General features: G+C 44.7%; 1 protein-coding gene across 2 annotated transcripts in view; it reads left to right on the top strand.

Annotated features, from left to right (window-relative positions):
- Positions 1 to 142: 142 nt before the first annotated feature.
- The window catches only part of LOC106601851 (cytochrome P450 2K1), a 33750-nt gene continuing 17586 nt past the window's right edge, over positions 143 to 16306 (top strand). The window contains exons 1-5 of one of the 2 annotated variants that reach the window (XM_014194263.3): positions 143 to 419; positions 7801 to 7963; positions 8142 to 8291; positions 8390 to 8550; positions 8709 to 8888. In XM_014194263.3, coding sequence (XP_014049738.2) covers positions 216 to 419; positions 7801 to 7963; positions 8142 to 8291; positions 8390 to 8550; positions 8709 to 8888 — 858 coding nt within the window. In that variant the 5' untranslated portion in view covers positions 143 to 215. The remainder of the gene's footprint in view (positions 420 to 7800; positions 7964 to 8141; positions 8292 to 8389; positions 8551 to 8708; positions 8889 to 16306) is intronic. The other variant, XM_014194264.3, reaches the window with a different exon arrangement.

Genomic DNA, 16306 nt, shown 5'->3' with positions numbered 1-16306 from the left:
AAACATCAATGGTCTGTAAATAATTATTTGTACACATTCACAGAGATCAGGACATTCTAGTTAATGATAAAACTAAAATTGCACCAATAAATCCAGAATGTTTAGCCCTCCCCTGAGGCTGTCCCTTGCTATATAAATTTTGAGCCCCCATTGGTAGGCAGATCAATGAGCAGTCACTCTTATTAACCAGGTGTAGGTGTAAGAGCTGTTTGAAGATGTCCCTTATAGAATGTCTTCTCCAGACATCGAGCACAGTGACACTGCTGGGGGCTCTGCTGTTTCTGCTGGCCCTTTACCGCCTCTCCTCTGGTTCCAACTCTGAGGAACAGGGGAAGGCGCCTCCAGGACCCAGGCCTCTGCCCCTGCTTGGTAACATGCTTCTGCTGGATCTCAAGAGGCCCTACCGCACCCTCTGTGAGGTGAGAGGAAGTCCTGAGATTAAACTATGTTATGGTTGTTGATATGATATGTGACATTGGCTAAATATTTTCAAAATGTTTATTTTAGCAGGTTTGAAACTTCCAGTTAGTTTCAATAGGCATGTATTGTCAAATCAACATATTAATAATATATGTTGAGTACGTAGTGTTTCAACCAGTTAGCAATAGTTTTTGTCAACACAGGAGCCCTCTAAAATGTTTTTATTTTTGATGTGGCCCTACTTACCACACTCGCTCTGGGTTTATGAATGTTTTCAGAGAATGTTCCTCCGTTAATGTTCCATTTCAGTTTTTTTAAATGCCAAGTGTTGTCAAATAATACAGGTAAAATGATGACCGCCGTGCATTCACTCACATAATAGAGGAATTTGGCTTGAAAATCGTATGTCATAAATGCTTAAAGGGATTGTTTTTTTGTGTGTTTCTACCCCTATCTTAATAGTTTTCTTGTCACAGACCAAACAACTCACCAAAATAGCTCACACATACTTCAATCCAACTTATATTGCAACAATATCACTCCAGAAGATATGTGTCAACATAGAATTATACTTTATTTATTAAAGAACCTGTTCCAACAACCTTTAGTTCAAGTTTTTATATTTACATTTCATGCATTGTTTACTTCACAGGGCTTTTCGTAGCACCTGCATTTTTTTAAGTCACACTGATCTCCACAGTCTCTGTTTGGTTAATTTATTTTGAATAACTTCTAGATGCTTTGAGAGCTTAGTTAAAGGGGCAATCTGCAGTTCAAACAAAATGTGTCATCTCTCCCATGTCCTATTCTACTGACAATAAATATGGAGAATGAAACACTTGCCTCTGTTGGACATCAAGTAGCCTATTCATGTATATGCCATTGTAGGCTACCATTTTGATACAATAAAAATGTGGAAATGACGATATCACTGGAGTCATTACAAATTAATGTGTGCCCCTTGTGTAGCCTAGCTAGTCCTGGAAAACCAATTTATAGAAAAATTGCCCGTGGGCGCGTGACGATGGTGACAAGTGTGAGGGATAATGAGCAGAGAGGGAGCACACTTGACACTGCATCTTGTCTAGGCTACTGTAGACGGAAATGAGATGTAGGCCCATCATAGGTTTCCTGCCTTTATCTAAGCAAACCATGGCAAAATTGAATTACAACCATAAACCCAGATTTTAGTCTGGAGCCTATGCCTACTGAATTGACAAGTCAATCTCGCAAATGGGCCATTTAACAGTTTGTAGTCTTAACATTTGGCACATAGTAACAGCACAATTGCCAGAAAATAGCCTAACATTCTTTCTTAGAGATTTCAAGATCCTCTGGCCAACTTTCATCACTCAAACTCTCCTGTAAGATTTATCCATAGTTATGCACAAAGGGGATTTATGCACAAAGGGGATTTATTTCCAATTCTAAACCTGGTTCGAGCCTTGACTGCTGATTTGGCTGAAAGCTGTGGTATATCAGACCATGTACCACGGGTATGACAATATTACTTTTTACTGTTCTAATTAAGTTGGTAACCAGTTTATAAAAGCAATAAGGCACCCCGGGGGTTTGTGGTATATGGCCAATATACAGTGGGGGAAAAAAGTATTTGATCCCCTGCTGATTTTGTACGTTTGCCCACTTACAAAGAAATTATCAGACTATAATTTTAATAGTAGGTTTATTTGAACAGTGAGAGACAGAATAACAACAACAAAAATCCAGAAAAGCGCATGTCTAAAATGTTATAAAATGATTTGCATTTTAATGAGGGAAATAAGTATTTGACCCCTCTGCAAAACATGACTTAGTACTTGGTGGCAAAACCCTTGTTGGCAATCACAGAGGTCAGACGTTTCTTGTAGTTGGCCACCAGGTTTGCACACATCTCAGGAGGGATTTTGTCCCACTCCTCTTTGCAGATCTTCTCGAAGTCATTAAGGTTTCGAGGCTGACGTTTGGCAACTCGAACCTTCAGCTCCCTCCAGAGATTTTCTATGGGATTAATGTCTGGAGACTGGCTAGGCCACTCCAGGACCTTAATGTGCTTCTTCTTGAGCCACTCCTTTGTTGCCTTCGCTGTGTGTTTAGGGTCATTGTCATGCTGGAATACCCATCCATGACCCATTTTCAATGCCATGGCTGAAGGAAGGAGGTTCTCACCCAAGATTTGACGGTACATGGCCCCGTCCATCGTCCCTTTGATGCGGTGAAGTTGTCCTGTCCCCTTAGCAGAAAAACACCCCCAAAGCATAATGTTTCCACCTCCATGTTTGACGGTGGAGATGGTGTTCTTGGGGTCATAGGCAGCATTCCTCCTCCTTCAAACACGGCGAGTTGAGTTGATGTCAAAGAGCTCCATTTTGGTCTCATCTGACCACAACACTTTCACCAGTTGTCCTCTGAGTCATTCAGAAGTTCATTGGCAAACTTCAGATGGGCATGTATATGTATTCTTGAGCAGGGGGACCATGCGGGCGCTGCAGGATTTCAGTCCTTCATGGCGTAGTGTGTTATCAATTGTTTTCTTGGTGACTATGGTCCCAGCTGCCTTGAGATCATTGACAAGATCCTCCCGTGTAGTTCTGGGCGGATTCCTCACCGTTCTCATGATCATTGCAACTCCACGAGGTGAGATCTTGCATGGAGCCCCAGGCCGAGGGATATTGACAGTTCTTTTGTGTTTCTTCCATTTGCGAATAATCGCACCAAATGTTGTCACCTTCTCACCAAGCTGCTTGGCGATGGTCTTGTAGCCCATTCCAGCCTTGTGTAGGTCTACAATCTTGTCCCTGACATCCTTGGAGAGCTCTTTGGTCTTGGCCATGGTGGAGAGTTTGGAATCTGATTGATTGATTGCTTCTGTGGACAGGTGTCTTTTATACAGGTAACAAGCTGCGGTTAGGAGCACTCCCTTTAAGAGTGTGCTCCTAATCTCAGCTCGTTACCTGTTTAAAAGACACCTGGGAGCCAGAAATCTTTCTGATTGAGAGGGGGTCAAATACTTATTTCCCTCATTAAAATGCAAATCAATTTATAACATTTTTGACATGCGTTTTTCTGGATATTTTTTGTTGTTATTCTGTCTCTCAATGTTCAAATAAACCTACCATTAAAATTATAGACTGATCCTTTCTTTGTCAGTGGGCAAACGTACAAAATCAGCAGGGGATCAAATACTCCCCCCCCCCCCCCCCCCCCCCACTGTACCGCGGCTAACGGCTGTATCCAGGCACTCCGCATACATAAGAGCAGGGAGACAAATCCAGCTATGGCCTACTTGTCAGGCCTCACACACTGGGCAGACAGGGGTCCTGGGATGGACAGCTTGCACAACTTCCCCACATGCGGCGTTGGATCAAGGGTGACATCGTTGAGGAGGAGATCCAGGAGCCAATCTATGTAGCCTGTAATGTTTTTCTTTGTGATAAACTTTTTATTGAGTTTATTTATTTCTCAGAGGGTTACAGATAAAAAAATAAATGCATATAAAGATGGCCACGACCCAATATTAAGCACATTGCTAATCTTTACAACAGGAGTATAGACTACCTGGCTGGCATGAAAATGAATCATGGGAAAAGCGCTCTCCATCAGCTCTAAGTGCATAGATGAAATGTATTTTCTCCGCTGCCGCTTGTTTCGAGACAGGTGTATGATAATGGTCCATTCTAAATCATAACAAATTTATAACATACATAATATTTAGTATATCTAAAGACAATATTAAATCAAGAAGAGTCTGATAGGTGACAATATTAGCCTATCACTTGTGAGTTATGTATTATCACTTGTGAATGATGCCCAACATAAGAAACAGCCTTTTTGTGCGACTTTTTCGAATCATAGTTGCACACCTCATGTAGCCGAGCCCATAGGCCTATATGTTTTGATACGTTTGGTATCACAACTAAAGTTGCAAAATAACTTCTTAAATTTTAAGCACATTAATCCACTTTACAACGGGTGTAGAGCCTAACTGGCATACATAAGCAGCGCGTATGTTTGAAGTTTGGGGAGGATCATTCTCTCCAAAAAAATGCAAATATATAATAAAAGCATGACATGCATAATCGCATTTGCGGTCACTTTTGATAATGGTGTTTTCCCGCTAATGGAACATTCCCGCTTATAGCCTGCTGCCATGAGCGCATTTTGTTTTATACATTTTTTTTTTTATTTACCTTTTATTTCACCAGGTAGGTCAGTTGAGAACAGGTTCTCATTTACAACTGCGACCCGGCCAAGATGAAGCAAAGCAGTGCAACACAAACAACAACACAGTTACACATCGGATAAACAAAAGTACAGTCAATGATACAATAGAAAAATCTATATACAGTGTGTCCAAATGGAGTAAGGAGGTAAGGCAATAAATAGGCCATAGTAGCGAAGCAATTACAATTTAGCAAATGAACACTGAAGTGATAGATGTGCAGATGATGATGTGCAAGTAGAAATACTGGTGTGCAAAAGAGCAAAAAAGTAAATTAAAACAATGTGGGGATGAGGTAGGTAGTTGGGTGGGCTATTTACAGATGGGCTATGTACAGCTGCAGCGATTGGTAAGCTGCTCAGATAGCTGATGCTTAAGTTAGGGAAGGAGATTTAAGTCCCCAACTTCAGCGATTTTTGCAATTCGTTCCAGTCATTCGCAGCAGAGAACTGGAAGGAAAGACGGTGAAAGTGGGTGTTGGCTTTGGGGATCACCAGTGAGATATACCTGCTGGAGCACATGCTACGGGTGGGTGTTGTTATGGTGACCAGTGAGCTGAGATAAGGTGGAGCTTTACCTAGCAAAGACTTATAGATGACCTGGAGCCAGTGGGTCTGGCGACGCAGTGGTGGGTGGTATATGGGGCTTTGGTGACAAAACGGATGGCACTGTGATAGGCTGCATCCAGTTTGCTGAGTAGAGTGTTGGAGGTTATTTTGTAAATGACATCGCCGAAGTCGAGGACCAGTAGAATAGTCCGTTTTACGAGGGTATGTTTGGCAGCGTGAGTGAAGGAGGCACAGCATTGCTGTGCTTATAATGTGAAGAAATAGCCTAATGGTTTAACATTTTAAGCTAAATGTTCTGATCTGTTGCGTCAGCCACATTGCGTAAAAAAAATGTTTGTTAGTGGTTGTATTAATTTGGGATCTATTGCATCCCACAACTGTCCGGAATATTTATTTCTCGCATAGAATAGGTTGACTTTTATACTATGGGGGAGAGTAGATTGACATAGGCTAGTGCTTTTGCCGTTCGTTAGGCCTACTTATCTTGTTGGCTGACGAAAAGTAAATGTTGACAGTTCTTCCAACATCTTCAATATGCACCTCGTAATTTGATAAGGACCCGCGCAGTTGCGTCCCCGATGTCTGTCTTCACTTGTAACCTGTGAGAAAGACCCGATCACGTGACGGAGGGCATGCAAGCACTCGGAAGGGCACAACAAAGGCATGGATTTTTTTAGGGTGCATTATGGCCACAAAGGGGATGCTGCTGTGAAATTCAAGGCATTATCAAGTGCTTGTCAAATTGTGAATGAGAGCCTAATGAAGTGTGTACAAAGCAGAGCTCATGCCTTTCAAGCACCTTTTTTCAAATCATCAGTCTCATCATGCAGCCTTAGTGTATTAAAAATCAAAACACATAGCCCAACGTTTTGTAGAACAACTAAAGAACATCTAAATTAAGCATATAGGAGTACCTATTTCTTTGTTAACCGCTCAACACAGAATATCCATGTGTGCACTACCTCAAATCGTTTGGAGAAAATGTTTTATATTCAGCTTTGTTCAGTTGTATTCGTCATACTATAACATATTATAAAATAATGCCATGGAATTCTAAGCAAATCTTGTCTGCTAAATGAACTAGTGCAGCCCACAGCCATATGGCATAGCCATATCAGTACCTAACATAAGGACAACTCAGAGTATGCTATTCTGTTCTTCTGAAATAGACTACATTTTCTTCATATCACGCTTCTTTAGACCTGTCTAAAATAAATAATGGATTTATTGTGAAGGTGTAGGCTATATTACATGGATTTATTAGACTTCTTAAAATGTAGATGTTCCAAAGGTCTGCATCAGTGGCTTATGGGCTGTGTGGAATCCAGGAGATGCTAAATGTGTTTATGTTAATTAACCACCATTAACATGAGACCTACATTTACTTGTGTGACAATCACCGGCTATAGCCTACTCTATTTGATTGATACCACATGGGCACCTGATCTCGCAGGTATGGCTACTGAATTGGAAGCAGCAACAATGACAGCTACACTTGCTACGTTTTGCATAGTCCTATAGGTTACAGTCTACCTCTTTAGGAGAACAATTTGCAGGCAGAGACAAATGGGTAATCGATACTTATTGAAAATGAAAAGGCGCAACGCTCGCTCACCATAGTAGCCTAACCTATGGTCACCATAGTAACCTAACCTATGTGCACATTGTACCTTTTCAATTACATTTTTTTTAAATGTTGTGTCCCCCTCACTACTTAAACCCAAGTTGCACTCCTTACTATACTCCTTTTGTGGACAACATTCCTTCATGTCAGCTGTATGTTGGCAGTTCTCAGTCTCAATGCAGGGGGCTTAGTCTATATGGTTTTTGTTCTTCCATCCCTATCAGGTGTGTTATAGAAAATATACCATTCACAAGTCAAAACAGTTACAGCAACCGCATAAACTACATTATGGACAGCACTTGAAAGATCCACTGTCAATGATGGTACAGCATGTGTCTTCAGGAGTAGCATCCTGACAAGACCCATTGAATGTTCTCCTCAATTGATAAAGCAACTTCGCTCGAAATGTGCACTGCACTCCCGTGACATGATCATAACTTTCAGTGCAGCCAATGTGGTTAGATGTCCTCATTTGGAAATCAGTGTAGTTAAAATTAACACTGACATGTGGAATTCTGGTAAGTAGCTTGCTAGCTAAAAGCCACAACGCAGATGAAAAGGGCTTAGTTACCAGTTTAGTTCTGCCAAGTTCCACTTAAGCTATGTTATGGTTTGTAAACAAAACCGTATGATGCGTACATGTGATGGTTTTAAGGTGTTACATATTTAAGTTACTTAAGATTATAAGAGTCTACCATTGGTGTATAATGTCTTTGGCTTTATGTGACATGGCATAAAGCCAGAAGTAATGCCTGCCTCATTAATCCAAGTGTTTGACATGAGGGAAGGGACCAGTAACTTTATGATCAACTTTGTCAATATACCAGCTACAGTAATCTTTTCATACTTGGCTCAACCTACTATGAACTAGTTACATCCAATTATCATCCAATTTGATGATCAACATGATTTTCACTGTCCGGGACCTTTAATAAACCATGCATTTAGTCGTATTTTATGTTCCACAGCTGTCTAAGAAATATGGGTCTGTTTTCATGGTTCACTTTGGACCCACAAAAGTGGTCATCCTGGCAGGATACAACACGGTCAACCAGGCGCTGGTCAACCATGCAGAGGAGTTTGGGGACAGGGGCATACTTCCTGTGTTCTATGACTTCACCAATGGACATGGTAATGTAGGATATGTGAAAGTTGTAATCTGATTAACTGTTGCATTCTAGACAATATTCTGCCAAGCAAGCATATGTGGTGCTGGAACAATAGCCCCAAATATTTGACAAATTTGTTATTTTCTCCTTACATGATTAATTCCTGACACCTGCACAATATTACTTTTCAATACTGGTAGGTATTCTGTTTGGCAATGGCGAATCATGGAAAGAGATGAGGCGCTTTGCCCTGACAAACCTTAGAGACTTTGGGATGGGCAAGAAAGGGATTGAAGAGAAAATCTTAGAGGAAATTCACTACCTGATTGAAGTGTTTGAAAATCATAAGGGTAAGAATTTGTAGTTCTGATTTGAAAACCAAAAAACTGGTTACAGAATTTTTTTCCCTTAGGTTTGCTAATTCAATTTCTGATGTCCTTTGTAACAGGTAAAGCATTCGACACAACCCAGCCATTGAATTATGCTGTCTCCAACATAATCTCCAACATTATGTACGGCAGCAGGTTTGAATACTCTGACCCCAAGTTCAAAGCCACTGTAAAACGAGCCAATGACAACCTCCGAATTTGTGGCTCTGTTTCAATACAGGTACATTATGTTTAATTTGTTTCTCACTCAGAGAATAATGGAAAACTGGTCACACTTGACTAAACCAGGAACATTTTAAATAATTATTCAAATTTGTACTAGGCTACTGGAATAATAGAGAGTAATTCATGCTTTACTTTTTGTTTATGGGGAGATAGTTGTACAACATGTTCCCCTGGCTGGGCCCTTGGCTGAAAAGCAGGAAGCTTTTGTTGAAGAACATTGAGAACAACATGAAGGAGATGGGGGAGCTGGTGAGGGGCCTGAAGGAGACTCTCAACCCTCAGATGTGTAGAGGCTTTGTGGACTCGTTCCTTGTCCGAAAGCAGACCATGGAGGTATGAAATCTCACTACAGTTAAAAACTCCTCGATTAAAAACAAGATAACTCATGTAAAATATACTGTGTTGGAAAAATGTATATAGGTTCAGAACTTTTGTAAAACAGCACAGTTAGAAATATATGGCAAATAGAAATTAAACTTAATGGTCTTCAGAGATAGATGGGTGGGGTTGAGGGTAGCTGAAGGATGGGATTAAAAACAAACAAAATATGACTATTTTAAAATTCATTGTGTCCATAAAATGTGTACATTATGTACTGTATAAGTTGGAAGTAGAAACCTAAGTGGTGTTGTCCATTAGTTTACTCCAATTAGGGGAGGGGTGGTAGGGTTAGGGGAAATAATAAAGGAAAATGTATTTCTAAAAGCTCTCTCGTTCACTTGCTCTCTCTCGCTCTCTCTCGCTCTCTCATATACACTACCGGTTAAAAGTTTTAGAACACGTACTCATTCAAGGTTTTTTTTCTTCATTTTTACTATGTTCTACATTGTAAAAATAATAGTGAAGACATCAAAACTATGAAATAACACATATGGAATCATGTAGTAACCAAAAGTGTTAAACAAATCAAAATATATTTTATATTTGAGATTCTTCAAACAGCCACCCTTTGCCTTGATGACAGCTTTGCACACTCTTGGCATTTTCTCAACCAGCTTCTGTCACACCCTGATCTTTCACCTGTCTTTGTGCTTGTCTCCACTCCCCCTCCAGGTGTCGCCCATCTTCCCTAATATCCCCTGTGTATTTATACCTGTGTTCTCTGTTTTTCTATTGCCGGTTAGTTTTATTCATTCATACCTACCAGAGTTTTCCCCCTTGCTCCTGTCCTGTCTATAGTGCCTGTTTTCTAGGTTTCCCGGTTTTGACCTTTCTGCCTGCCCTGACCCTGTCTGCTATCCTGTACCGTTGCCCCGCTACTCTGGATTACCAACCTCTGCCTGACCTGACTCTGATCCTGCCTGTCATCCTGTACCTTTTCCTGCTCGTGTTCGAATTAATAAACTTTTGTTACTTCGACATTGTTTGCACCTGGGTCTTACCTTCAAACGTGATAGTACGAACTGGCCATGACTGACCCAATAGCCCCGGGCCAGCTGCGCAACGCCATCTCCTCCCAAGGAGCCACCATCGATAGGCAGTATGAATTGCTTCGTGGCCTAATGGAGGGGGTCCAAATGCTGTCTGAACGCCATGACAGGGCGTTGGACATGATCCTGGGGAAATTCCACGGGTTGTATGGGAGGCAGCCTACTACGGCGGTAACCCCACAGCCCCTCAGTAACTCAGCTGAGAGTAGCACCATCTCATCGGTCACTCCACCTTCTCGGGAGCCCCCCTTACCTCCTCCGGAACGCTTTTAATGGAGAGCCGAGCACCTGTCGGGGGTCTCTAGCTCAGTGTGCCCTCATTTTCAAGCTTCAGCCCTCCTCCTTCCCCTCAGACCGCTCCAAGATAGCCTACCTCATCACGCTGTTGTCCGAGAGGCCTCCACCTGGGCTACTGCTGTATGGGAACAACAGCCGGCCATATGTCAGGAGGGGTTCGTGGGAGAAGAAAATAAAGTTTTTGATTCCCCGTTTTCCGGGAGAGAGGTTAATTCAGCTTCGGCATGACTCCCGTAGTGTGGCTGATTATGCGGTGGATTTTCGCACATTGGCAGCGGAGAGTGGTTGGAACCAGGAAGCGCTGTTCGATATGTTTCTGCAGGGCGTCTCTGAGGAGGTCAAGGACGAGCTTGCTGCTCGAGAGGTGCCTACGAATCTCGATTCCCTCATCGCTTTGACTGTCCGAATCGATGGGCAATTATGGGAATGATGGAGGGAGAAAGATTTTGAACCTCCGAGTCATCCTGGAAGTCCCCGACAGTCTCGTTGCCGAGAGAACCCGAGGCTAACCGACCTACCCCGGGAGTTGCCGAAGACGGCCGATTCGACCGCATCCCGAGCCTAGGCAACTAGGCAGAGTTGGGCTTGCCTTGCTCGCAACCCTTTTCATGCCATTCTGCTGTGTGGAGACCAGTCCAAATCTTTCCGGGTCCTCATTGACTCTGTGGCCGATGAGAGCTTTCTGGACGCTATCCTGGCTTCCGAGCTGAACATCCCCACTCAGCCCCTCTCCATTCCCATGGATGTTAGAGCGCTGGACGGACACTCTAAAGGCCAGGTCACGCATAATACCATTCCCATCCACCTACAGGTGACAGGGAATCACAGCGACAAGATGCAATTTCTGCTCATCAAGTCTTCTCAGATTCCAATAGTTTTGGGATGCTCCTGGCTCCAATGACACAATCCCCTCATCAACTGGTCTACTGGTGCCATCATGGGCTTGAGTCCGTTCTGCCACGCACATTGTCTGAAGTCAGCGCAGCCTGCCCTGGGACATTTTCCTGGGGGCTCGGAAGGTGCCCCGGACCTCTCCACCATTCCCACGGAGTACCAGGACCTCCGGGAGGTGTTCAGCAAGGCCCGGGCCACTTCGCTTCTTCTGCACCGACCCTATGACTGTGGGATTGACCTTCTCCCGAGCACCACGCTGCCCCGGGGACGGCTGTACTCTCTGTCGGGACCAGAGACCAAGGCTATGGAGACTTACATTGGGGACTCCCTAGCAACAGTATTTATCCAAACCCGCTTCCTCTCCCACCGGCGCAGGGTACTTCTTCATGGAGAAAAGGGAAAAGACCCTGTGCCCATGCATTGACTACCGGAGACTCAATGACATTACTGTGAAGAACAGTTACCTGCTACCACTCATTTCCTCAGCCTTCGAGCCCCTCCAGAGGGGCGCTGTTTTTTCCAAGCTGGATCTACGGAATGCCTACCAATTGGTGCGGGTACAAGAGGGGGACGAGTGGAAGACTGCCTTCAACACGGCCAGCGGCCACTATGAGAGTTCCAGGCGCTGGTAAATTATGTTCTCAGCGACATGTTGAACCGGTTTGTCTTCGTCTACATTGATGACATCCTCGTCTTCTTCCGCTCCCCCCAAGAACACGTGCTCCATGTCAGACAGGTTATTCAACGCTTTCTGGAGAATCAGCTGTTTGTGAAGGCAGAAAAGTGCGAGTTCCAACGCTCCACCATCCCCTTTCTGGGTTACATCATCGTTGCTGGGAGTGTCCAGATGGATCCCGGGAAGGTGAGAGCGATGGTGGGTTGGCCTCGGCCTACGTCCAGGGTGCAGCTGCAAAGTTTCTGTCACGTCCTGACCAGTAAAAAGGGTCATTTGTCATTGTAGTTGGTCAGGGCGTGGCAGGGGGTGTTGTTTTTGTGTGTTTTGGGGTTTGTTTGTTTCCAGGGGATATGTTCTAGTTTTCATTCTCTATGTTCGTTTTTCTTTGTGTGGCCGAGTATGGTTTCCAATCAGAGGCAGGTGTCGTTAGTTGTCTCTGATTGGAAGCCATACTTAGGCAGCCTGTTTTTGCCTGTGGGTTGTGGGTGGTTGTTTTCTGTATAGCCTGTGTGCCTTACGGGACTGTTGATTGTCGGTTTGTTATTTTTGTTTAAGTGTTCACTTTATTACATAATTAAAAGAAGATGAGCACTGCGCCTTGGTCTGTCCCTTTCAACGCAATTGACAGTTTCCTGTTTCCAGCTGCAATGGGTCTTACCTTCAAACGTGATCGCTTCACCTGGAATGCTTTTCCAACAGTCTTGGAGTTCCCACATATGCTGAGCACTTGTTAGCTGCTTTTCCTTAACTCTGCGGTCCGACTCATCCCAAACCATCTCAATTTGGTTGAGGCTGGGTGACTGTGGAGGCCAGGTCATCTGATGCAGCACTCCATCACTCTCCTTCTTGGTAAAATAGTTCTTACACAGCCTGGAGGTGTGCTGGGTCATTGTCCTGTTGAAAAACAAATGATAGTCCCACTAAGCCAAAACCAGATGGGATGGCGTATCGCTGCAGAATGCTGTGGTAGCCATGCTGGTTAAGTGTGCCTTGAATTCGAAATAAATCAGTGTCACCAGCAAGGTACACCCACACCATAACATCTTCTCCTCCATGCTTTACAGTGGGAAATACACATGCGGAGATCATCCGTTCACCCACACCTCGTCTCACAAAGACACGGCGGTTGGAACCAAAAATCAACAATTTGGACTCCAGACCAAAGGACAAAGTTCCACCTTTCTTGCTTGTATTTCTTGGCCCAAACAAGTCTCTTCTTATTTATGTCCTTTTAGTAGTGGTTTCTTTGCAGCAATTCGACCATGAAGGCTTCATTCACACAGTCTCCTCTGAACAATTCATGTTGAGATGTCTGTTACTAGAACTCTGTGAAGCATTTATTTGGGCTGCAATTTCTGAGGCTAGTAACTCTAATGAAATTATCCTCTGTAGTAGAGGTAACTCTGGGTCTTCCATTCCTGTGGCGGTCCTTATGAGAGCCAGTTTCATCATAGCGCCTGATGTTTTTGCGACTGCACTGACATTTTTTCGTATTGACTGACCTTCATGTCTTAAAGTAATGATGGACTGTAGTTTCTTTGCTTTTTTGAGCTGTTCTTGCCATAATATGGACTTGGTCTTTTACCAAATAGGGCTATCTTCTGTATACCCCCCCACCTTATCACAACACAATTGTTCAAACGCATTAAGGAAATAAATTCCACAAATGAACTTTTAAGAAGGCACACCTGTTAATTTAAATGCATTCCAGGTTACTACCTCCATGAAGCTGGTTGAGAAAATGCCAAGACAATGCAAAACTGTCATCCAGGCAAAGGGTGGATATTTGAAGAATCTCAAATATAGAATATATTTTGATTAGTTTAACACTTTTTTTGGTTACTACAGTCGTGGCCAAAAGTTGAGAATGACACAAATATAAATTTTCACAAAGTCTGCAGCCTCAGTTTGTACGATTGCACCTGAATCAACCATTCATCAAGAACTTCAAGGAGAGCGGTTCAATTGTTGTGAAGAAGGCGTCTCTTAAAGTTGATTCAGCTGTGGGATTGGGGCACCACCAGTACAGAGCTTGCTCAGGAATGGCAGCAGGCAGGTGTGAGTGCATCTTCACGCACAGTGAGGCGAAGTCTTTTGGAGGATGGCCTGGTGACAAGAAGGGCAGCAAAGAAGCCTCTTCTCTCCAGGAAAAACATCAGGGACAGACTGATTTTCTGCAAAAGGTACAGGGATTGGACTGCTGAGGACTGAGGTAAAGTCATTTTCTCTGATGAATCCCCTTTCTGATTGTTTGGGGCATTCGGAAAAAAGCTTGTCTGGAGAAGATAAGGTGAGCGCTACCATCAGTCCTGTGTCATGCCAACAGTAAAGCATCTTGAAAACATTCATGTGTGGGGTTGATTCTCAGCAAAGGGAGAGGGCTCACTCACAATTTTGCCTAAGAACACAGCCATGAATAAAGAATGGTACCAACACATCCTCCGAGAGCAACTTCTCCAAACCATCCAGGAACAGTTTGGTGATGAACAATACCTTTTCCAGCATGATGGAGCACCTTGCAAAAGTGATAACTAAGTGGCTCGGGGAACAAAACATCGATATTTTGGGTCCATGGCCAGGAAACTCCCCAGACCTTAATCCCATTGAGAACTTGTGGTCAATCCTCAAGAGGCGGGTGGACAAACAAAAACCCACAAATTCTGGCAAACTCCAAGTATTGATTATGCAAGAATGGGCTGCCATCAGTCAGGATGTGGCCCAGAAATTAATTGGGAGGATTGCAGGGAGGATTGCAGAGGTCTTGAAAAAGAAGGGTCAACACTGCAAATATTGACTAGGCATCAACTTCATGTAATTGTCAATAAAAGCCTTTGACACTTATGAAATTGTAGGGTGTGCGTTCTGGAGGCAGAGAAGTCAGGCGCAGGAGAGCAAAAACTGATTTACAACGGCGCAGTTTAATAAATAAAACCACCGTTAACAGAACAATAAATCAATGGGTAAACAAAACCCGTTACACACCAGCATAACGTGCACAAGCACTACAATAAACAATTCCAGACAAGGACATGGGGGGAACAGAGGGTTAAATACACAACATGTAATGATGAAATTGAAATCAGGTGTGTGTGTGAATACAATACAAAACAAATGGAAAATGAAAAGTGGATCAATGATGGCTAGAAGACTGGCCACACCGACCGCCGAACACTGCCCGAACAAGGAGAGGAACCGACTTCGGTAGAAGTCGTGACAGTACCCCCCCTTGACGTGCGGCTCCAGCAGTGCGCTGACACCGGCCTCGGGGGCGACCCGGAGGGCGAAGTGCAGGGCGATCCGGACGAAGGCGGTGGAATTCCTGCAGCATTGAAGGGTCCTCAACCGGAACCCAGCACCTTTCCTCTGAACCGTACCCCTCCCACTCCACGAGATACTGAAGGCTCCTCGCCTGACGCAACGAATCCAGTATGGAACGAACGGAGTACGCCGGGGCCCCCTCAATGTCCAGAGGGGGCAGAGGAACCTCCCGCACCTCAGACTCCTGGAGCGGACCAGCCACCACCGGCCTGAGGAGAGACACATGGAACGAGGGGTTAATACGGTAATCGGGGGGGAGTTGTAACCTATAACAAACCTCGTTCACTCTCCTCAGGACTTGAAATGGCCCCACAAACCGCGGACCCAGCTTCCGGCAGGATAGGCGGAGGGGCAGGTTTCGGGTCGAGAGCCAGACCCGGTGTGAACACCGGGGCCTCACTGCGGTGACGGTCTGCGTTCTCTTTTTGGCGCAGCATGGCCCGCTGAAGGTGAACACGGGCAGCTTTCCATGTGTCCTCCGCGTGCCTGAACCAGTCGTCCACCGCAGGAGCCTCGGTCTGACTCTGATGCCAAGGAGCCGGAACCGGCTGGTATCCCAGTATGCACTGGAAGGGGGAGAGGTTAGTGGAGGAGTGGCGAAATGAGTTCTATGCCATCTCGGCCCAGGGCACGAACGCCGCCCACTCCCCCGGCTGGTCCTGGCAATAGGACCACAGAAACCTGCCCACATCCTGGTTTACTCTCTCCACCTGCCCATTACTCTCGGGGTGAAACCCTGAAGGAAGGCTGATCGAGACCCCCAGATGTTCCATGAACGCCTTCCAGACCCTAGACGTGAACTGGGGACCTCGATCAGACACTATATCCTCAGACACCCCGTAGTGCCGGAAGACGTGCGTAAACAAGGCCTCCGCAGTCTATAAGGCTGTAGGGAGACCGGGCAGAGGGAGGAGATGACAGGCCGTTGGGTAAGGGGTGTAGCTTCCTTCTGGGCAGGTGCCTAGGAGCCTTACACTGGGCGCACACCGAGTAGGAGGAAACATAAACCCTCACGTCCTTAGCCAAGGTAGGCCACCAGTACCTCCCGCTCAAACAGCGCACTGTCCGACCGATCCCAGGATGACCAGAGGAGGGTGACGTGTGGGCCCAATAGATCAACCGGTCACGAACAGCAG

This window comes from Salmo salar, chromosome 03 (genome assembly GCF_965601325.2).
Source record: "Salmo salar chromosome 03, fSalSal1, whole genome shotgun sequence".
Lineage (NCBI taxonomy): Eukaryota > Metazoa > Chordata > Actinopteri > Salmoniformes > Salmonidae > Salmo > Salmo salar.
This window is presented reverse-complemented; position numbering and strand designations above follow the sequence as displayed.